This window comes from Cololabis saira, chromosome 1 (genome assembly GCF_033807715.1).
Source record: "Cololabis saira isolate AMF1-May2022 chromosome 1, fColSai1.1, whole genome shotgun sequence".
Taxonomy (NCBI): domain Eukaryota; kingdom Metazoa; phylum Chordata; class Actinopteri; order Beloniformes; family Belonidae; genus Cololabis; species Cololabis saira.
In genome coordinates, this window is record NC_084587.1 from 54,482,886 (window position 1) to 54,505,610 (window position 22,725).

At 40.8% G+C, this 22,725-nt stretch overlaps 2 protein-coding genes across 4 annotated transcripts; both read left to right on the forward strand.

The window, feature by feature from the left end:
* Positions 1–318: 318 nt before the first annotated feature.
* Positions 319–6,978, forward strand: acta1a (actin alpha 1, skeletal muscle a). The gene is made up of 7 exons (XM_061726415.1): positions 319–473; positions 1,895–2,034; positions 3,092–3,416; positions 4,138–4,299; positions 4,461–4,652; positions 4,765–4,946; positions 6,559–6,978. Exons 2-7 carry the CDS (start codon positions 1,906–1,908, stop codon positions 6,700–6,702), a joined length of 1,134 nt encoding a protein of 377 aa, XP_061582399.1. The 5' UTR covers positions 319–473; positions 1,895–1,905; the 3' UTR covers positions 6,703–6,978.
* Positions 6,979–9,239: 2,261 nt separating this feature from the next.
* Positions 9,240–22,300, forward strand: ccsapa (centriole, cilia and spindle-associated protein a). 3 transcript variants are annotated; one of them, XM_061726506.1, is made up of 4 exons: positions 9,240–9,371; positions 12,338–12,728; positions 15,093–15,430; positions 16,591–22,300. In XM_061726506.1, the coding sequence occupies exons 2-4, from the start codon at positions 12,362–12,364 to the stop codon at positions 16,762–16,764; spliced, it is 879 nt and encodes a 292-aa protein (XP_061582490.1). In that variant the 5' UTR covers positions 9,240–9,371; positions 12,338–12,361; the 3' UTR covers positions 16,765–22,300. The 3 variants fall into 3 exon arrangements, with proteins under 3 accessions (XP_061582490.1, XP_061582489.1, XP_061582491.1); XM_061726505.1 differs by lacking the exon at positions 9,240–9,371 and adding an exon at positions 9,610–9,641; XM_061726507.1 differs by lacking the exon at positions 9,240–9,371 and adding an exon at positions 9,610–9,641 and having other exon boundaries at positions 15,096–15,430.
* The last annotated feature ends 425 nt before the right edge of the window (positions 22,301–22,725 follow it).

Consider the following 22,725-nt stretch of genomic DNA (forward strand, 5'->3'; position numbering starts at 1 on the left):
CTGTGAAACTTTCCTTTGGTCCCAGTTTACTGCAGTAGTCTCTCTCCACCTCAACTTCAACTGTCGTTCCTGAGGTATGTTTCTCTTCAGTCGGGGTAAAAAAAGAAAAGAGTAAACTACTACTCTGCTCCAGCTGAAGTGTTGAATGGAGCGGGAGCAGCGGGGCTGCACCAGCCGCGGCTCCGGCTCCATACACGGCTGCGGCTGCGGGACTTCCTCTCCATATAAGTCCCGGAGCCGCGCAGCCGCCGCCGGAGACCTGGCGGGACCAAATATGGACGAAGGGCTGCTGGAATTCCTGTCCAATACTCGGACATTCCGGGCGGCTGTGTGGCCTCAGAGAGGGAGAGGAAACCTCTCGCTGGTATGCGGAGGAGCATGTATAAAAGGAGCGGGGCGGCCGCGGCGTGTCACCCGCATCACCCGCACCAGCAGCGGCTCTGTTCCTCACTGACACCCGGACACACACGCAGGTAAGCGGCTCGGTGCAGCCGGGTTGGTGGTGGCTGCAGGGAAGAGGAGGTTGTTGTAATAACTGGCGTTAGTGGCTCCATCGGTGGGGCAGATGGAGAATAATCCGGTTAAGTGGTTAATTCGTGGGAATTGACTTTAAATTGAAGTCCGCTTCAGTTCAATTTTTATAAAAGCTTTTATTGTGACAGGCAGCGGAGAGGTTCCGGTCGAGAGCCAGAGCGACTGCGTTCAGGATCAGTTCAGATTTATAATCAGACCGCTGCACAAGAAAGTGTTTCTGTATATTATATATATTCTTAACTGTGTTGTTTTAATGTACAGAAACGAACTGGCCCATGTATTGTTTTTCACGGGGTTTAGCCTTGAAAGTGTTTTCATTGGCCAAGAAACGGATTAAACGATGTAAAGGGTGGGTATCTTGCAATTAAATAATGTGTACTGAAATAACATTAGGCTATATGTGAAGAACAATGTTGGCGTAATAATATATGAGAACAAAAAAATAAATAAGATGGAAACCTAACGTAGGATACCATAAGGTTTACACGGAAAATTAAGTTGCAAATAGATGGGAGTTCATATTGTGGAGTTTGTGTGGAGTCCGTGAAGGCATCATTACTCTGAGAATGATGATGTTTCTGTTTGGCGCTCGATGACTACATGAATCAGAACCGGAGTAAACCACATTTAGTTGATAAACTGCACTCTGTCTCAGTCTTATACAGTCAGCACGCTGCAAAGCTGCGAGGGATTATCTAACATGACTGAACTTCAGCATTTATTACTGAATCAGTTCACAGAGAGCTGATATAGACAGTATATTTCACTGCCTTTTGTCATTTAAAGTTTATTCTGCTAAAAGTCAAAAAACGTTTCTTATCACTTAAGGACCTCGTTGATATTTGTGAATAACATAACTAAGAAGATAAAGTAAATTAAAATCGAATTAAACATGTCTGGCATTTTATTTAGTATTTTATATATATATTATTTTATATAGTATTTTATGTATTTATTTATATATTTTTTCAGGTGGCTTCAGTTTTTACTTAAGTATCAAGTTAGTTGCAGTAAAACAGTGGCTGCATTACTGGAAAAAATGGTTGAACAAAAGATACTGCTTATTCTTATGTAAGAACAATTTATTAATGTTGAAAACAGAAGTTTGGTCCGTCACTACTCTCAAAGATAACATGCAGAACTCATATCTTTGTAGAAATGATGTCACAGCTCTATCAAGACTAGGTGATTGACATGAATAACTGCATTTGTTCTTTAATCATGGAGAGTAACTCTGGCATTTTCCAGCTCCAGCTTCAGCACTTTACCCCCTGACTAATGTCTAACTCTAAAAGGCAGGTTATTGTTGTCGAGTCCTGTATGTACAGAAATGTCACCACCTTCAACTTTCTCCCCCCAGAATCCGCAGACATGTGTGATGACGATGACACCACCGCCCTGGTGTGCGACAACGGCTCCGGCCTGGTGAAGGCTGGCTTTGCCGGGGATGACGCTCCCAGGGCCGTGTTCCCCTCCATCGTCGGCCGTCCCCGTCACCAGGTACGTAGGAGCTAGAGTACTATAGAGAGAGTACTCTCTCTATAGTACTCTAGTAGGAGCTCCACCCAGCAGAGCAAAGCTGAAAACTGCTCTGGTATTTCACCTTCTTATTCCTTCTTCCTGTCTGATCATCTCTGAGTCCTCACATGGGATTTGATCCTGATATTTTAGTTCTCTGTTTTCTTAACTCGACTTACTATTACTACTTTTTTATTCACCAGTGAAGTTAGATAGTGTGCCATAGTCAGTACTCGAGTTGTAAAAAAATAAATCAGGGGGGATGGTGGATTTTATCATATGGGGACAGATAATTTGTGCTGATTACAAATAATATAATATATTACAAATAATAGCAGTGACCAAAACACCTGCAGAAATACTGCAGGAATGACATAGCAGCAGTTAAATGCAGCCTTCTGTAAGCTTTAAATATCCACTGGGCTTACATCAAATACATCAAAACACAACAATAAAAAACACTTTTCTGAACTTATCAATATGACTCTGTCCTTCACAGGATAAGTAAAATGGATCACTGCAAAAACTCAAAATTTTAACAAGAATATTTGTCTTATTTCTAGTTAAAATATCTCATTTTAGTAAAAAAATCTCATTACACTTAAAACAAGACTCATCACTGGAAAAAACAACAATTTCCACCTGTTTCAAGTAGATTTTCACTTGAAATAAGTAGAAAAATCTGCCAGTGGAACAAGATTTTTTTGCTTGTAATGAGAAGATAAATCTTGTCCCACTGGCAGATTTTTCTACTTATTTCAAGTGAAAATTTACTTGAAACAGGTGAAAATTGTCAAATAAGTTATTGTTCTGGTGATGACTCTAAATGTTGAAATAGAAGGGGGGATGGCAGTTTTACAGGGGGATGATTTTGACCGTTTTTATTTCAGGGGGGATGCCATCCCCCCTCATCCCCCCTCATCCCCCCTCAACTCCAGTACTGGCCATAGTACACCCAGATGAAATCATAAACACTAAATCACTGCGCAGGCGAAAGTTAAAGACGAGTCGGTCCTCACCAGCTCTCCTCCCCCCCCAGGGTGTGATGGTGGGGATGGGTCAGAAGGACTCGTACGTGGGCGATGAGGCTCAGAGCAAGAGGGGCATCCTGACCCTGAAGTACCCCATCGAGCACGGCATCATCACCAACTGGGACGACATGGAGAAGATTTGGCACCACACCTTCTACAATGAGCTGCGTGTGGCCCCCGAGGAGCACCCCACCTTGCTGACGGAGGCCCCTCTCAACCCCAAGGCCAACAGGGAGAAGATGACCCAGATCATGTTTGAGACCTTTAACGTCCCTGCCATGTACGTGGCCATCCAGGCCGTGCTGTCCCTGTACGCCTCCGGCCGCACCACCGGTGAGTCTGCACTAACACTAAAGGCAGGCGTCTACGCCTGGAAGAGCTGGGATAGGACCATATTTAATACATTTGTCAAAAACACAACTTTATTATAAAGATACATTCCTACAGTCCTTCATCCCCACAGCCATCAGACTTTATAATAACCAACTGTAGCCACCCGAGTGCAATAATCTGTCTCTTTGAAAGTGCATTAACCTTTGCCCGCTAAATACCTCACGAATTTTTGCACATGTAAATATTATCTGTTTTTTTGTGTTTACTATTTTTTCTCTTGTACATTGCTCATTTTTCTACATTTTATATTGCTCTTTTTTTTTTTAATTATTTAGCTATTTATTGGTTATTTCTATTTAATTTTTTTGTATAAACCGTTGAGCGTGTGTGTGTTTTGGCTGCTGCACGATTGAATTTCTCCTATGGGAGATCAATAAAGTCTTCTATTCTATTCTATTCTATTCTGTTCTATTCTGTTGTAAAAGGTATAAAGTCCTGATAAACTAAACAATTTATTAAAAAAGTGACAAATTACTTGATGATGAAAATCATTTTGGGTTTTCACTTAGCTCTCAGACAATGAAACTAATATGTTTTATAAACACTGACGTCAAACATTTGCACAAAGGCAGAAATAATCGACTGCAGTGGTAAATATTTCAGATGAAGTTGAACATATATGGAATGTAAAACTTAGCTTTAAAGCTGTTTGTGCTGTCAGGCATCGTGCTGGACTCTGGAGACGGTGTGACCCACAACGTCCCCATCTACGAGGGCTACGCTCTGCCTCACGCCATCATGCGTCTGGACCTGGCAGGCCGGGATCTGACCGACTACCTCATGAAGATCCTGACTGAGCGCGGATACTCCTTTGTCACAACAGGTAAACACACGAGAATGAGGCCATCACCTGCTCTTAGACGCAGATAATCTTTTCTAAAGCTCCAGTCTCCCGTGCCGCCCATACAAGGTCCTTCACGGTGGACATGGAAGAGTTTTCTGACACCTTAAGCACAAACTCCTTCTGTTTCTCTCTGATTCCAGCTGAGCGTGAGATCGTGCGCGACATCAAGGAGAAACTTTGCTATGTAGCTCTGGACTTTGAGAACGAGATGGCCACGGCTGCCTCCTCCTCCTCCCTGGAGAAGAGCTACGAGCTGCCGGACGGTCAGGTGATCACCATCGGCAACGAGCGCTTCCGCTGCCCCGAGACGCTCTTCCAGCCCTCCTTCATCGGTGCGTTTCAGAAAGTCAATTCATTGTTAGTTATTAGAGACAGCCGAGTGTGTTGCTGCGTGAATAAATGATTTACTGTGACGCTGTTGAATCTCTGCTTGCACCTGAGCAGGTATGGAGTCTGCAGGGATCCACGAGACTGCTTACAACAGCATCATGAAATGTGACATTGACATCCGTAAGGACCTGTACGCCAACAACGTGCTGTCCGGCGGCACCACCATGTACCCCGGTATCGCTGACCGCATGCAGAAGGAGATCACAGCGCTGGCTCCCAGCACCATGAAGATCAAGGTACAACCGTTGGAGCAGTCCCCAAAAAAAAAGCTTCTTCACAGAAGATTAAGATCAGAGTCCATGTTATTCTGGTTTTTCTTTAACAATAATTCAAGGCATGGCAAGTTTATTTATATAGCACAATTCAACACAAGGTAATTCAAAGTGCTTTACATCAACATCAAAAGCGGCAAGACATAATTGGACAGTAAATAACAAATAAAATGAAATAAAATTATGAGAAAAGAAGGTAAAATAAGCACAAGTTGCTGAAAACTAAGGGCAGTAGAGTACCACAGGTACATCTCATTCGCGGTTTTCAGAAAGTATTTAATTTAAGAGTAGGGTTAAATACCAAATAAATTAAATAAAATGATAAGAAAAGAGGTCAAATAATAAAAAGCACAAGTTGTTAAAAATAAGGGCAGTAGATGTAGGTAAGTAAGGTAAGGTAAGCATTTAATTTTAGGAGTAAACTTCAGTAAACAGTAATGTTTTGGGGCCTGATTTAAAGGATCTACAGTTGCAGCAGACCTCAGGTCTACAGGAAGTTTGTTCCACCGGTGAGGAGCAGAATAACTGAACGCTGCCTCACCTTGCTTGGTTCTGGTTCTGGAACCACAACAAACCAGATCCAGATGAAGCTCAGGGGTCTGGGAGCTTCATAGGAACTAACAGATCCAGATGAACCTCAGGGGTCTGGGAGCTTCATAGGAACTAACAGATCAACCATGTATTTTGGTCCAAGACCATTCAGGTCTTTGTAGACCAGCAGTAAGATTTTAAACTCTATCCTTTGACTCACTGGAAGCCAGTGGAGTGATTTCATGACCGGTGTTATGTGGTCCAGTTTCCTGGTGTAATGTGGTCCAGTTTCCTGGTGTTTTTAAGGACTGTCAGCGTTCTGGATCAGCTGCAGCTCCTGATTGATTTCTTGTTAAGGCCTGTAAAGATGACATTACATTAATCCAACCTACTGAAAATTCAACTGAAGTACTCTCAGCAGGTCTTTAAAGTACCACTCCAGCCTCAGTTGCATAACCTGGCAGCTGTTAGAGTTATCTTATGCAGTCGACTTACCAAAAGGGAAGAATATAAAACTAAATTATATAAAACAAAGAAAAGCAGGAAGTGTCAAAAGGTAGAAAGTTGTTGCTATCTGTTTTTTTATAAAGAAGTAATCAGTGAATTGCCTAAATATTTCATCAAAATGTTCTCCATGTTAAGATTTGTTGGAAAAATAATCTCACGAGGAAAAGTTTATATTGTATCAGTTTAGTTTGTTCATTTTTCCATTCAAGGTTCTTAAAATGTTCAGAAAAACAGGATTTTAATTTTCATGGCAGTTTGTTAAAAGTCATGTTATGTGATGGGACTGAAAAGGTCAAAATTAACTGTATGGTTAAACAGTTTGTTTGTTTTTTAAATGCAATAAAAACAGTTAACTTTAAAACATCCTATGTGACCATGGTAAATGAGAGGAATGTGAAAGAAAAGAACGATCTCTGGTTTCGTTTAAAAACAAAAACCTCAGCTCCTGCTGCCTGTTGTCGTTCAGAGTAATGTGATCACATGATATGAGGGGCTTTCTAGCAATAAAAAAACCTCTCATTTTCTTCCTCGTCTCCAGATCATCGCCCCACCTGAGCGTAAATACTCCGTCTGGATCGGCGGCTCCATCCTGGCCTCCCTCTCCACCTTCCAGCAGATGTGGATCAGCAAGCAGGAGTACGACGAGGCGGGTCCCAGCATCGTCCACCGCAAGTGCTTCTAAACCCACATCTGCTGAACCTGCAGCTCAGGACACTCAGTCCCAGGACTCTGACAATACATCTCCTCACGAGATGTTTGATTTACACCAGCAGGGATATACGCCATCTAATATGTACATAATTTATTTATTCCTTCTTGTATGTATGTCGTGTTTTGAATGTGAATCAGGATGTGAGCGTTGGCTCCGTGGTACGACAGACATGAATGGAGCAAAAACACACACAAGACCAAAACTGAAACAAGTAATCAAAACAAATAAAAGCCATGTTTTATCGCATATGATTGCTGTCTGTTATTGAACATTCTCTCATTTAACAAGCCACGCACACAGGAAACTGAAAAAACACTTTCCAATTTGTTTACGTGTAAAATTAGATCCTGGTTATGTTTAAACATGAACATTTAATGATATAAGTGTCTTTAGTATTGAGCATTAAAAATCTTATGCACAATGAATTTATATATTAACGATAATTGATTTGATATTTGATCAACATTGGGTAGTAGCAGTCTCTACAAATATTTACTATATGGGCTAGTCCACAAAAATGTCTGTCTCCTGGTCCGTTTCCAAACACATGATAGAAGCCAGAATCTGCATATTAAGTCTAGTAATGTTCATAAAGCTTCAAGATGAACAGAAGTCCAGCTCAAGAGCAGCAGCACAACCTGTGAGCCAAATAAAACAAGTCATGAGCAGGCATGTTTATAAGAAGACCTTTATCCAGGTCTACTTTTAAATGGCTTGTGAGCTGAAAGTGTTTTTTATTCATAGGTGTCAGCTGGTGACATAAAGGAGTAAGTGAAGCAATATTACATTGTTTTATATTGAAGGTTGTTATATTTATTGTAAGGGATACATTAAATCAAAAGGAAATATTACGACTGAGGCGTTAAAGGCCGACTTTTATTGTATTTGTTTCAAAGCTAAACTCCAGGCACCACTTAGTCCTACATTTCCCACAATGCAGCATCAGAAGGGTTTTTCTTTTCTTTTTTTATTTACAATTATGATATAAACTATTCATAACAGAGAAAAATAATGATACTTCTGCCTTCTGGGGGTGGGTGAATTGGGTGAATATTATGGTCATATCAGGGGATCTCTGTCAAATTTGGTACAATGGCCCTTTAAGAGATAAGACCCATAAATCAGTTAAAGGTCAGTTTTCGTCTTTATCCAGTTGTATTGTCTGCACAGATGGACACACAACACCCATGTGCAGTTTGGACTCTCCATCACCCACTAAAATCATATCAGTCTTAATCTTAATCTTGATCTTCATCCATCATGTTTGGATTTCTTTTCCATCAAGTTAGCGGTAAACACCTTGCTACCAACATGCCGGAAATATTGGACTTTTCTTTCAAAATAAGACTTCTGAGCGATCAAACGTAACTTTTCAGTTGCTTTTGCAACAGGAGTCAATGATTTAAAACAAAGCAGTTGACAATGTAATTTACATTTTTAAGTGTTTTTTGTTTGTTTTGTGACTCACTTATATTCCCTTCAACCATTACTGTCATCATTGTCTCTGTCACCTCTGCCATGATGTCTTTCACATCTCTGTTTGCTGGTTCCACTGTTGCTGATCAAGCCAAGGTCGAATTCATTTATACTGCACATTTATAAACAACCATGGTTGTTTTTCAGGTAAATATAAAACAATATAAATTTATGCATATCAAATAAAATAATGATTATATAATTTCAAAATGTCTTAAACTCATCCCAATTTGGAGGGCAGTGAGCAAAAATTGTTTTCTGTCCCATGTGTTTTTGAGTCTGGGCCTTGGAGCAGCAAGAACCCTCTGATTGGATGATCTAAGCTCTCTGACCGGTGTATAAAGATTTAGATATTCACACAAATATGATAATACCATTTTAAAACCTTACAACCTTGATGTAGTTATATAATGCAATAAGTAGTTATTGCCAGTAACAAACCCAGACTGTAGGTTACTTTGGGTGTTTTTTGTCAGCTGTACAGATTAGAGACAACAAGAGCTAGATAATGGTAATTTAAATTACCTTTAAATTAAACAGAAACGTGTTTGCTGTTGATGAAAACATATATTTGGGTCCTAAAGGAATCAAAATCTCACAACCTCAAAGACCCACAGTCCTGGCACTTTGGACCCGGCTAGGTCTGAAAGTATGCGACATGCAGGGAGGGAGCCATTAGCAAACTACTGTGACAGAAAGACCCAGTTAAAGGGTAGAATTATCTAGCCTGCCCATTTTTACCTCCACTCATCTTAAAGGCATAATTGGTGCATTTTCTGGGTAATCGATAGCTTCTAGAGAAGTGTAGGACTGATCTCAAAGGATATGCACACCTATGTCACAAAACCACTAGTTGTCTTAAATTCATACTTCTAGGATAACACTCTGATATTTTTTTTTTTTCATTAATAAGGCAATATTTGTGAAATATTCAGTTAAGACAGTGGAAAGTGGTGAGCTTAAAAGAAAATTAAACAAACAATATAAAACAAAAGGAGATTTTATTTTGAAAACCACAGCCCAAACTCATGTGATACTAAGGCCAACTTTCTGGTCCCGCTGTCGGTGTTTGCTGTCAGCGGTAAAACGATGCTCACAGTCTGACTGCTGAAAGGAAGGGAAATACTGTGTTTAAAGGTTGGACCCCGTGGAAAGACGCCGAGGTAAATAGACAAACCACTTCAATACACGACCATCCCGGAAACGTCAGGCTTAAGCCTGATTTATGGTTCCGCGTTAAAACGACGCAGAGCCTACGGCGTAGGTTACGCGGCGATGCGCGCCGTACGTTGCGCGTCGCTGCGTCCCCTACGCCGTAGGCTCTGCGTTGGTGTAACGCGGAACCATAAATCAGCCTCTAGTATTTCCAGTTTCGGTTTACAAGCGGAGCTTAAGCTGCGGACGGTAACGTAGATGTCGCCTGGTTTCACGCGGTTAGTCGTTTTAAATCTCACACTTACACATTTAATTGTTTTAGTTTTTATTTTCAATACACATAAACGACAGCATTACTTTTGTTAATTGTGTATTTACAGGATAAAACACCCAAAACACGGCGAACTGGGGTGTGACTGAGGGAATTAAAGCCTTCAAAACAGGAGGCAACCATTGAATGTCTTTTTGTAACATGACAATTCATCAATAAATCAGCAATGGTTGGACAATTTAGGGAAAGGTATAACATATATATGTCTATAAATGTAGTCTTAGCCGTAGACTTTATTCTTCAATCAGATGTAGGTCAGTGAAATGAATGAATAATTCAGGTGTATTTCTTTAGCAGGGTTACAGGTTATTGGAAGAGGAGGAATAAGGTAGAAGTGGGCGGAAGGGCTGACGGAAATAGACGGTCTGTGGCTGGTGGTGTAGTATGAGTAATGTTGTGGTTCAGTTTTAAAGCTGTAGTAAGCCCCAATCCTGTTGCTCTGATGGTAATCTGTTATGGGTGGGAGGGGCGGGGCTTACAGGTGAGCTCACCTGGCTGAGGCTCGTCATCACCAGCAGGTTTAGACCGAGGTGTCTTCAGTATTCACATTCATTACTCAGGTAGAAGTATAGATACTAGAGTTTAAAAATACTCCTGTAGAAGTTGAAGTATCAACTCAAGTTTTTTACTCAAGTAAAAGTATAAAAGTACTGGTTTCAAAACTACTTTAAAAAGTATAAAAGTAAAAGTAATGTAAGGGGGAACATAGCCATTAAGGACAAAAGCCATTGAAAATGAATGTATCTTAGTATAATGCAAATATATTAAAGAAGCATATATGTGTACTATTGAGCATTAACATGTGTTTCAGAGAGCAGCAGATATGATGACTAGTTGCCTATAAGTATTGTAATGGTGCAAAAAGTCAAACTTCATGTTCATGTTATCATTTATCCTAACCTTTATTGGAATGTACATCCAAGTTTAGTTGCAGGAATCTGAGGGAACGGATGTAAGAACAAAACTGGACAAGAACATCTGAAACAACCACAACCAAATTCACTCTATCCGGATGGAGCAATTTAACTGGATAGTTTTTATTTAAAGGAGTAACGAGGCTGTTTTTAAAATGTAAGGAGTAAAAAGTACAGATAATTGTGTGAAAATGTAAGGAGTAAAAGTAAAAAGTCGTCTGAAAAATAATTACTCCAGTGAAGTATAGAAATTTCTACTTAAGTAAGGTAACAAAGTATTTGTACTTCGTTACTTGACACCTCTGGGTTTAGAAAGGTCCATACTGAACCTCTACTTTCAGTAGCATCTCGGTGCAGCTGGTCAGACGGCTGTGATGAAATTATGAAACCATCCAGGCTTGTTTGCACATCAAATTTCAAACCCACGGCCACTTCAGAAAAACATAAGAACAGAGTAAAGACCACGGCGTAAGTGTCCAAACATTAATCCTAAATCATAACTGACGTGCAGGGGTGTTGAACTGCATTGATTAAAACGTGAAAACATCCTGTCAAACAGCTTAGAGCAGGTTTGAAACGTGGCTGCTGAGGAACAGACAGATGAAACCTTTTCCACGGACACCTGATACCTGAACCCCGGTGAAATGTGACCCGGTGGATGCCTCCCCGTGGGCTTGGACGGGTAATGGTCTCTAAAGCTTATGACGTGGAGATCAACTGTTTGTAGCGGTGCACAAGATTACGCCGAGCAACATCAGGTTTCTTTCATTTGCTTTGGAGAAGTGGATTTAGGTTATCATTTCTCCATCAAGATATTATTGAAACTTTAAGTCATCCTTCCTCAGTTCACCCACACTTTCTACTATTAGTCCTTATTTGATGTTAGATTTTTTTAACAATAATGTGTTGATCTTTAAATTATTTTATAGACATTAACGAGATCGTTTTAACTAGGCCTGTGTTGAAAAAAATCGATTTTCAAATTCTAAATCAATTCTCATATTGATTCCTAAAAATCGATTCGTATGTCTAAAGATCGATTTTTTTTTTTTATTTTTTTTTTTTTTCATCATTACATTCCAACTATTGGTATTTTTTAGTTTATGCCCAAAAAAGGAGCGTTTTGTTGGACACGAGAATAACTAATGCCATGTTTTTGCCTTTCAATATCTTTAAAGGTATGAAAACATTAAAGTCTTCAGTTAGAATTGCATAAATTGTGTATATTACATGGAAAAAATTAAAATGGAATGTGTGAAAAAATAAAACCGATTTCATACGTTTCCTCCCTGGATCTGTTTGATAATTCTGCCCCACGATGTTTCTGAAAGCAGTTCTATCAGCATTCTGGGAGCTGATTGGTCCTTACAGCATCATTAGCTGCAATACTTGCTGTTGAATCTCAATATAATACTAGTATTAATATGTTGCATAACTACAGTCATATAATTCATGCAACAGCTCAAAAAACAGTTTTAATAACACTAACCCGAATCAATATCGGAATCGAATCGAATCAAATCAAATCTTGATAATCGTTTCTGAATCTTAAGAATCGGAATCGAATCGATTCTTGAAGTTTGAATCGATTCCCAGCCCTGGTTTTAACATGCGCTAACTAACCAGTGACCATGTGAAATTTGTCATCCTTATCCCTGGTTTTTGATAAGTTGAGATAAACCATATATTGAGTCAGTTACGAGTTGTTAATTTGTTTGTTTTTCCACAGTGACGAGGATCAAAGTCAAGAAACATGGTGACCAAGAAAGTGAGGACGGAGTACATGAAGAAGTTCCGAGATCCTAAGTGGGAGACGTTCTCTAAATGCTACGAGGACTCTGTGAAGTACCGCCTGACCCGGCGGGTGATGGAGCATTCCCACAAGTCCTGGTTCTGGGAGGGCTGGGACGGCGGCTCCGACTCCAGCGGCTGGTCCACGCCCAGACTGACCCGCAACAAAGTGGCTCCTCTCTCCCTCCCCCCACCGCCCGGGAGCTCGGAGGTCAAGCAGAGGCTTTCGCAGATGAAGACCAGTCCCTCGCCCAAGTCGCCGTCTGAGGACAAGGAGACGGAGGTGGCAGCGGCCGAGGCTCCGGTGGTCGACGCTGAAGAAGCTGCAGGTGGGAAAAACACACTAACTACAGAATTTGAAATAGATTAGCTGGAAGCTTTGAAATGGATCTGATATATGAGTATCAGAAGGTGTTTGGTGTTTGGATAAAATACAATAGAAGATAGAACCAAAAGTGCCCGAGGGCCAAGTGTGAGCTCACCCCAAGTGTTTGGGAGACGAGGAGGCCGACTGCTGTAGTGGTGAAAGTGTTTTCTATTCTTACTTGATATGGGAGTTAGGGATGGGCGGTATGGACTAAAAAATGTATCACGATAATTTCTGGCATTTATCCCGATAACGATAAAAATTATGATTAAAAAATATACCAATTCAACTCCACCTTTTGTAACTATAAATCTATCACCACATTCAGTCTTTGGAGCCAAAACACTGCTCTAAAAGAATACTGAATACTACTAAACATCTTTCTTTCTTTCTTTCTTTCTTTCTTTCTTTCTTTCTTTCTTTCTTTCTTTCTTTCTTTCTTTCTTTCTTTCTTTCTTTCTTTCTTTCTTTCTTTCTGGCTCATATATTTCTTTCTGGCTCATCTTTCTTTCTTTCTTTCAGGCTCATATCTTTCTCTTTTTTTCTTTCTTTCTTTTAGGCTCCTTCCTTCCTTCCTTCCTTCCTTCTTTCACGCACACGTATGTTCTGCGTGGATTTAACACAGAACCATAAATCAGTTTTACACAAAAACGTCATCAACGGGAATTTATCGTTTTTACCGCGAGATGACAAATTATTACCGTGGGGACTTATTTTGACGGTTTATCGTGAACGGTAAAATATCGCCTATTCCTTATGGGAGTTTTGTTGCCCGACATTTAGGACCTTCCTCTGCTGTATTTTCATTTCACGTGGTACCAAATAGTTTCAAGGCCTGGCCTCAGATCCACCTCAGATCTCGAACCTCACATCCGTATCAATAACGTATCGTGCCTGAAACCTCAGTTCTGGAGAAGTTATCTGTTGTCCTTGCAGACAGGACTGGTGACCCAGACCCAGCAGGTGTGTGTTTGTGCTCCTGCGTGAGCATCACTCTGGCAGTACGAGGACCAGAGGCCGGTTTACCTCAGGAGACTGAGGCTAAAAATATTTGGCCTACAGTTTCCGTGAGCAGGTGGGACGGTTTCCTCCCCCTCGGATACTGAGCTCAGATCTGAAGGACCTATCGTGTCTGATCCAACATTACCGTAGGTTTGTTTCAGAGCTCATCGCTGACTCAGCAGCAGTGTGTAGCTTCATTTGACCACATGCAACCTGCATGTGTTTAGCTGCGACGATGGCCAGTTCAGGTTGTTTGACTGGATTTGATTGGGATGAAAGTCCTTCTTACTGGGTGATATTTGCAGCCGTTACTCTGTCAGTCTTACTTGTCTGAATTAAGTAAAAGTAAAGCTTTAAATGCTTCTGTGCTTCTACCTCTCGACTGAAGCTCCAAGCATATAGCAATAAAACGAGTGAACTGTTGGCAGGCTTCAGGTTGATGTTGGACTGCAGCCGGCCTCCCGTCAGCTACCGCTGAATCCCAGCAGGCTCACGTGCACCACGGCCAACATAAACAGACATGATTACAACAAGAGTGTTCTGTACTCAAGCGGGCCCTCGTCTTTGTTTTGTTGACACACTTGAGAAACTGTGACTGTGTTTCCATGCATCAATAACCCTTTTAGAACCCGAATATTGGCAATAACCCGAATTTGCACAGCCATGTAAACACCAATAACCCCTTTGAATAACCCAAATTTGCTCATATTCGGGTTTTTAAAAACCCGAATATGAGCCCTGGGTTACTCCTTTTAAAACCTGAATATTGGGTCATGTAAACACCAAACGGAATATCCCCATCAAACAGAACAGGAATTTGTTTTCTGCACATGCTCTGTTCACAAGGAATCCTGGTCTTTTGAGTCCAGGAAGTTCTTCTAAACACGGAGAAACCAAGACCAGGAGGAGACTAATCACTTCATAAATGTAATGAAGGATATGAACATTTCTGCATTTGTAGACGGTAGAAAGTACCGGGATATCGAGATTTACAAGAAGGTGAGAGAAAAGTTGCGTGAAGCAGCATTTGTTTTGAATTTGGATACAGGAAGAAGAAGCAGAAATGACGGGAATTGCCTCATGATGTTCTCCGTGCGTCGCTGGTTTGATCCAGATATCCTGAATGATTAATTACCATGTAAACGGAATATTCCAAATGTTTCAGTAACCGGAATATTAGCAATAACCCCAATTTTGACTGCATGTAAACGTAGTCAGTGACACTTTCCTCTGACATGTACTTTCCTGTGACAGAAAAATAAAGTTAGATTAGAAGTATAATAACGCCACCCTCTCTGCGTCTGCGTCTGTTTCTCCTCTGAAGCAGCAGTCGTGGAGAACGGTGGGAGCGTGGCCAGCGCAGGTTCGGTGACGGCAGCCGCTCCAAACAGCGGCCCTTCGGATGACACCGGGACAGAAGACGGGCCGGCTGATTCTGTGTCCTCAGACGGAGAGCCGCCGAACCCGCCGAACCCGGCGCCACGCCGGCGCCACCGGCGCCGTACTCCTCGCTCTGAGCCAGAACACCCGGACAGTTCCCATGACGACAAACCAGCTGTCACCCAAAAGCCACCGAGAGCCAAGAGTCAGCCGCCTGTGAGCAGCAGGGAGATCCGGAGAACCTCCAGCCGACTGGACTGCACCGACAGGAAGATGGAGGGAGTATGTGCTGCACTTTAAAGCTGTTAAGGATGCTGGAGGACACACTCAGTCAATTATAATATTATAGGCAGTACTGGAGTTGAGGGGGATGAGGGGGGATGACATCCCCCCCCTGAAATAAAAACGGTCCAAATCATCCCCCTGTAAAACTGGCATCCCCCCTTTCCATTCCTTATTTCATTTCATCAATGAATGTGGTTTTACTGCTATTTCAACATTTAGAGTCATCACCAGAAAAATAACTTATTTGACAATTTTCACCTGTTTCAAGTAAATTTTCACTTGAAATAAGTAGAAAAATTAGAAGATTTATCTTCTCATTACAAGCAAAATAATCTTGTTCCACTGGCAGATTTTTCTACTTATTTCAAGTGAAAATCTAATTGAAACAGGTGAAAATTGTTGTTTTTTCCAGTGATGAGTCTTGTTTTATGTGTAATGAGATTGTTTTTACTAAAATGAGACATTTTAACTAGAAATAAGACAAATATTCTTGTTAAGATGTTGAGTTTTTGCAGTGATCCATGTTACTTATCCTGTGAAGGACAGAGTCATATTGATAAGTTCAGAAAAGTGTTTTTTATTGTTGTGTTTTGATGTATTTGATGTAAGCCCAGTGGATATTTAAAGCTTACAGAAGGCTGCATTTAACTGCTGCTATGTCATTCCTGCAGTATTTCTGCAGGTGTTTTGGTCACTGCTATTATTTGTAATATATTATATTATTTGTAATCAGCACAAATTATCTGTCCCCATATGATAAAATCCACCATCCCCCCTGATTTCTTTTTTACAACTCGAGTACTGATTATAGGTTTAAACTCATGTCAACATAAGTTGCTTAACTGTTAATCAATTTTCCAAATCACTCAACATATTGTTTTTACTCCTTTGCTGGTTTCTCTGACCGCTCTTATTTGTTCCTCCAGTGCATTTTATTTATCGACAAGAGGAAAGAAATAATTGCCTTTTTCATGATGTTAGTACTCCTTAACTGACCCCTCTACCTCAGAGTTTTTGGGATGTTGAATTTAGATTCAGAGCATTCAGCCTTCATAAAACACCAGGGAAGCGCCTCCGTGTCACCGAACACTAACATTAATAATGAAACGCCGGAGTGCTTCTCACAAACAAGGCCTCTCTCTGGTTTCTCCTCACAGAGCCAAACATTTGATGCCAGCGTCCAGACCCGGCGGGAATCTGATAAGCGGAACCCCAACTTGGACCGACGGCGAGCTCGATCCGCTGACCTGGAGAAGATGAAGCAGCTGACGGTGGTGGACGATCGCTGGATGACGGAGTACATGCGCTGCTTCTCTGCCCGGATCAGGTAGAGGCGGGATCCAACCAGACTCCTACAAGTTTTATTATCAGGACACAAATCTGGAGGTGCAGACTCTTTCTTTTGGTCATTTGAGTTAACACGACAGACTGAGCGTGTTGTCTCTTGAGTGGCAAAGTCAAGACGTGGGCAGAATTTAAACCAAACCATGTTTTACAAATTTAAAATCACCACCTCCCCTCATTAAAACACATTTTCATTATTATTCCATCAATACTGCAGCACTCATTATTCAGTGCTTCCAGCAGATATCGTTTATTTTAAACTATATTTTGATTCTGGATCCAACAAGACCTGAGAACGTAAACGCCTAATACTGATAGACCAGCTTCTATTTATGTTTTTACAAAAATGTGACATTTCTGAGAACCTGGCATTTAGTTTTTTTTGGCTTCAGTATTACAAAAATCTTTACTGAATGTTACATTTAATAAGTGGGAAACTTGTGTTTGTTAGAGCAGCACTTTCGCTGCTTTTCAGTATTGAAACGTGATCTGACAGTGAAGTTGGTCGGGGCTTCAGAGCTTATAGAGCTGGTATGAGCCAGAGTTTTAAAACTGACTGAATTATTGATTACAACATGATCCTGCAGGGTTCATAATGCCGAACATTGATTCTTGCTATCTTAAGAGAAACATTTGTGGTGAATGGGTATTTGGATCACTGCTGATTCTGCAGCTTCTCTCAGCTTTATATAAACTGTAGAACTTCAGCTCAGTGATTACCAGAAAGATTACAGCATTACTGTCTTGTTCCTTCTAGAAAACATAGTTGTAGGAATCTCCTTTATGCAACTGCGGCAGAAAGAAACTTTGAAGACAAGCAGGTGGAAATGGCTGCGAGGTCTGGCGCCCCCTAGTGGCTTAAAGAAGTCACTGCAGGTTTAAGGTCTCAGGTTTTACCAGTTAGATACCTCTTTGCAATCAACTTGAAACTGGTGCTGGAGCCAGTTCAGGCCCGGTATACTTTATAACCTTTTAAGATCTCCCCCAACCTCTGCTGTTTGATTTGGTAAATCCATTTCTGATTTGAACAACGGCAGTCACAGTGTTTGGTTGGTACGGTCAGTTGTTACGTCTGGCCCAGAGGGGTTTGGGTCCCGGCGTACCAGTTTTTCCTGACCCAGTGGCTTCCTTGTGGCCGCCAGTCAAAAAGCAAAAGAAGGTTTTAAGTTTGGCGTTGATTTGAAGTTGCAGTGAAACAAGCCTGAGTTTTCAATGATTAAACTCATGCCAGAGTTGGACCATGGCTGCCATTTAGATATTTTGGTGCATTTTACTCACTATAAGAACCTTTCTGAAGAAAAAGAGATTATTAGACTGTTCCCAGGAATAATCTGACATTCCCCTCCGTTTATTTGAACTATCAGTGATCAGAATGTGGGTTTTCAGGCCTGCGATGGCTCAGCATAACTCTGCCCACTTCTTCACTTTGCTCCACGGTTTATCACGTTTATGATGACATGGTGAGACCGCAGGATGAAGGTCTCGTTGCTCCAGTGTCCTCACAGCGTGAGAGATAAAACATCCTCAGAGTTAAAGGTTGTGTGATCTTTAAGGATTTACTTTCACGATACAAGTGTGTGTCTGAATGAAACGCACACATCCTCACTGACAGAAGTGTATTTTTACGGTTGGTTTTCACCTGACGGCAGATATTTGGTCTGTTTGACACGTTTATATCTTCAGTTCAGACCTGTTTTACTACGTCTCTCTGGTTCTGTGGAAGCAGTCGCTGGTTTGATGATGGACAAACGAGCAGTTACAGTAAGGCCACGTTTACACGTAGCCGGGTATTTACAAAAACGGATATTTTCCCCTCTACGTTTTCAAAAAAATCCTCGTTTACACGGACCCGCATGAAAACGCTCTTAACGTCATGCAAGCCAATCAGAATCCTGGAAAAACATCAACAAATGACACGTGTGTAACTTCCAGTTAAGGCTGATTTATGGTTCCGCGTTACATTAACGCAGAGCCTACGGCGTAGGGTACGCGGCTACGCGCACGTACCTTGCGCGTCGCCGCGTACCCTACGCCGTCGATTTAACGCGGAACCATAATTCAGGCTTCATGCTGCTGGCTGACGCGCTCACAGGCTTGAATGAGCAGGAGGCTGGACGGGGGGGGGGGGGAGTTACTTTTAAGTGTGACTTTAGAATATTAAACAGGTAAAATACAAGAAAATATTGACGGTGGCCAAACTAATTGTAAACACAGGTCGCACACATGACGCTGGTGAGTTTCTGGTGCATAATGTGACGTTCTGAAGCTTAAATCTCCGTTTTCCTCCGTTTTCCTCCGTTTAGACGCAAACGGGAAAACGGAGTTTTTGAAAATCTCCACTTTGGCCGGAGTTTTCAGAAATGATCGTTTTTGGTGACTTTGACCTCCGTTTCCGTGTAAACAAACGGCCAAAACGCATGAAAACGCCTCCGTTTTTGTAAATACCCGGCTACGTGTAAACGGGGCCTAAATCTTTATAAGCTTTTTCTAATCCATTTCACTTTCTGAATGTACTTTATTTATTAGCATGAAAGAAAGCATAATGATGTGATTTAATCTTATTTTAGTCACCTTCAGTTTTTTTCTCTCTTTCAATGGCAGCTGAGTGTTTCCATTTCAAAGGTGGATGAAAGGACCAAACTGGAGTATTTTTGATATGAGTATTTTGGATCTGATGACTTTTAGATTAGAAGACACGAATGCTGGATGGTTTATAGAAACACATTATTTATCAAATCAAAGTAAGTATTTAAAGTTGTTTCACAGTAAAAGGAATATATCTAAGCTTCGCTGGCTTAATCGCACCCTCAGACTTAATCAATGAACCTCACAACATTAAGATCAAGTGAATGAATAGTTCCAGTTTAGTTTGTGTTTTTCACATCCGTAGTCTATTTTCCTAGAACGAAGACGAGGGACAGATTCAGCTGTTTTTTTATAGTCTACAAATAAATTAGCAGATGTCGCAAAATGCTATACACTGTTTATTGAATTTATGCGTTTCCCTCAGCATTTTACAGACCTTCAAAGACACAAAAAATAGACATTAATGGCAGCTTTTAACTAGAGGGTCCAAAGGGAAGTTTCCAGTTCAAAACTCTCAAATTAATTTCCCATTTATTTTCCTGGCGAAAAGCTTACAATTTTCTGAAAGACATTGGACTAATGGAGATATTGGATGTTTGAACGTTGGTCCTACAGCTTTGCTCCAGCATCTGAAGAGAAATGGACCCAAAACACACTCAGTAGCCGTCTGAATGAGAGCTCTGCACGACAGAGCTGTAACACCGAGCCCGGGAGCAGACACGACGGCTTCACAGGAGTTACATTTGATAAATGAATGTTGGAGGAACTAAAGTTTATAAAAAGAAATAGGTCTTCTAGAATATTCAACGTTTCTCTCCAGGAAAGTTCCTAGGAAATGATTTGGGAGTGAGCGATGTGTTCTGCTGGAAACCCTGAAATCAGGGTCCGTGTTTAAACTCAGAGGTGGAACATCAGTCAATAGATTACAACCTTTAATGCTTTGTAACATGTGCTTTACGTTTAGATTTGAAATGTTTCCGTCACTCGCACTAATAGGATGTAATGGAAAGTGTTTCAGTGAAGAAAAGTTGAAAATAACTTTACAAATATTTTAGTTGTTTTATTCCATTGATGGTTGGTGTTACTAAAGATTGTAAATACATGGTGAGTTAATCATCACAGCTTGTGACACCGAGGGCTACTATGTGATTTATATCACTCTGAAGGTACGTTTTTAAAACTGGATGCTTATAAATTCACAGAGGATGCTTTTGATTTAGGAGGATGAAGCTCCTGTCTGAATTTGCACAACTGCTTCTTTTTTTTTTTGCACTTTTATTGTCACTGGGTGTTTCTTCACTTTGTTGTTACACATCTAGAACCATTTTCAATCTGTTCAATCTGAGAAAATCTCGCCGTCTTCAGTACTGAAGGAACTTCTCTGGGTCTTTACTGAGTGGAGGTACCGCTCTGGTACCGGTCTGGTACCGCTCTGGTACCGCTCTGGTACCACGCCGGTACCGCTCTGGTACTGCTCTGGTACCACGCCGGTACCGCTCTGGTACCACGCCGGTACTGCTCTGGTACCACGCCGGTACCGCTCCGGTACCACTCCGGTACCGCTCTGGTACCGCTCCGGTACCGCTCCGGTACCGCTCTGGTACCGCTCTGGTACCACGCCGGTACCGCTCCGGTACCACTCCGGTACTGCTCTGGTACCACGCCGGTACCGCTCCGGTACCGCTCCGGTACCGCTCTGGGAGAAAGCTCTCGGGCCGGAGCCGTGCACTCAAAACGGTTTTCAAGGATTGTAAGATTGACCAACTGCAGCTATTTACTGTTTGTAAAACAGTGTTTCCGTTCTGTGACCAAAAATGAAAGAGAAACATCTGTCATACCTCTAAGAAGCTGGACTTGGGGAACATGACATAAGTATATGATAATTTCTCATTTTTGTCCTGTCAATCAGCTTCAATGTTTACTTGTGAAGGAGCTCATTTAGGATGCAACATGTATAGCTTTAAACACTGCAGTATTTCTCAAGTGGGGAAATTTAAATGTATTTTTTAATAACTTCTATGTCTGATTTATAGTTTGCTTTTATTCGTGTAATTCTGTAGAGAAGGCGTTTCATGAATGTTTAAAAGGAAGGTAACTCTAATTTGTTCCTCCTTTACTGGACCAAACTTAAAAATAATCTACCCAGGAAAGACGAGATCCTGGGGACACTTTTATTTTACATAAATATAACTTCATGTGGTTTAATTTCATGCTCCAATGATCAAGGATTTATTTTATTTGGTAAGAATTTTCTTCTCCAACAGTATTTGTAGGAAAAGACCTGAGCATGTGTCTGCTTAGATTTAACAAAAATGATCACAATAAAAACATCTAAATGAGAACACATTTGTTTAGAAACCATATTTCATCATTCATAATAAAACAAACAGAAAAACAAGTTTTAATAAGTGTATTGTTTCTCTGAAATGGAGCCGATATGTTTCCATTCTGCCGCGTATCTTCTCAAAACTGGACAAGTTTTGGTGTTTGGAGCATGAAGACTCCGTCTCACTCCCTTTATGATCAACACAGTCGGCTCTGAGATTATTGTGAATGACGTTAACTTAATTTTGGTGTTTTTATCTTCATTCATCTGTACAATGTTTTGTTTTTACCGTTTAAATGTTCAGACAATCACGAGTAGTGGAACTGTTGAGCAGGTACTTTCACAGTGATGATTGTAAGTCACTTATTTTGGCTAAAACACAAAATATAAGCTACTACACAAGACTTTGTGTTCTGACTGTTCTATTTGCTGTTGTGGTTTATCAGAAGATGCTAAAGCAAATGTTTTATTATACACCAGAATATTTCACCATGCTATCTCACTGATGTTTACATTTGTCACTGTATCTGTATTTGAAAACATGCACAATATACTTTGTTAAATATATATTTTCATCCACTTGAAGGTGTTGCTGTGAATAAACCATTTGAATTAAATCAAACTTGAGTCATTTATATTCTATAACCTTGGACACGTGATTGTTGCCAAAAAACTCATTCCAGTTCAATTTCAAAAATAATTTCCCTTCAGGGATGAATTAAATTGACTCATTTGGATAGTTATCTTTGGTCACCATCATGTGGAACATCAGTGCTGCACTATTTGAAGGGATGCAGCTGAGAGTACTCTTTAAGGCTTTAATCCTTTAATCCAATCAGATGCTGGAAAGCTGGACATCATTGGAGTCATCTAGCGCCACCTACCGGCCCATTAAAATAAAGGATTTAACTTTCACTCACTGGTTTTAGAAAACGTATGTTTTTTTTTCTCCCCAGTTACATTTGGCTTTAAAAAAGAAATTCATGAAATAAAGCTACCATGAATAAATTCCTGACCTGCAGCCCCTTTCTGTTAT

Bases quoted from the DNA above. Each gene is read 5' to 3' on its own strand.
- acta1a (XM_061726415.1), top strand. From the start codon at position 1,906: ATGTGTGATGACGATGACACCACCGCCCTGGTGTGCGACAACGGCTCC. The intron at 2,035-3,091 runs GTACGTAGGAGC...CTCCCCCCCCAG, and splicing joins TCGGCCGTCCCCGTCACCAG to GGTGTGATGGTGGGGATGGG. The intron at 3,417-4,137 runs GTGAGTCTGCAC...TTGTGCTGTCAG, and splicing joins CGCCTCCGGCCGCACCACCG to GCATCGTGCTGGACTCTGGA.
- ccsapa (XM_061726506.1), top strand. From the start codon at position 12,362: ATGGTGACCAAGAAAGTGAGGACGGAGTACATGAAGAAGTTCCGAGAT. The intron at 12,729-15,092 runs GTGGGAAAAACA...TCTCCTCTGAAG, and splicing joins CGACGCTGAAGAAGCTGCAG to CAGCAGTCGTGGAGAACGGT. The intron at 15,431-16,590 runs GTATGTGCTGCA...TTCTCCTCACAG, and splicing joins CCGACAGGAAGATGGAGGGA to AGCCAAACATTTGATGCCAG.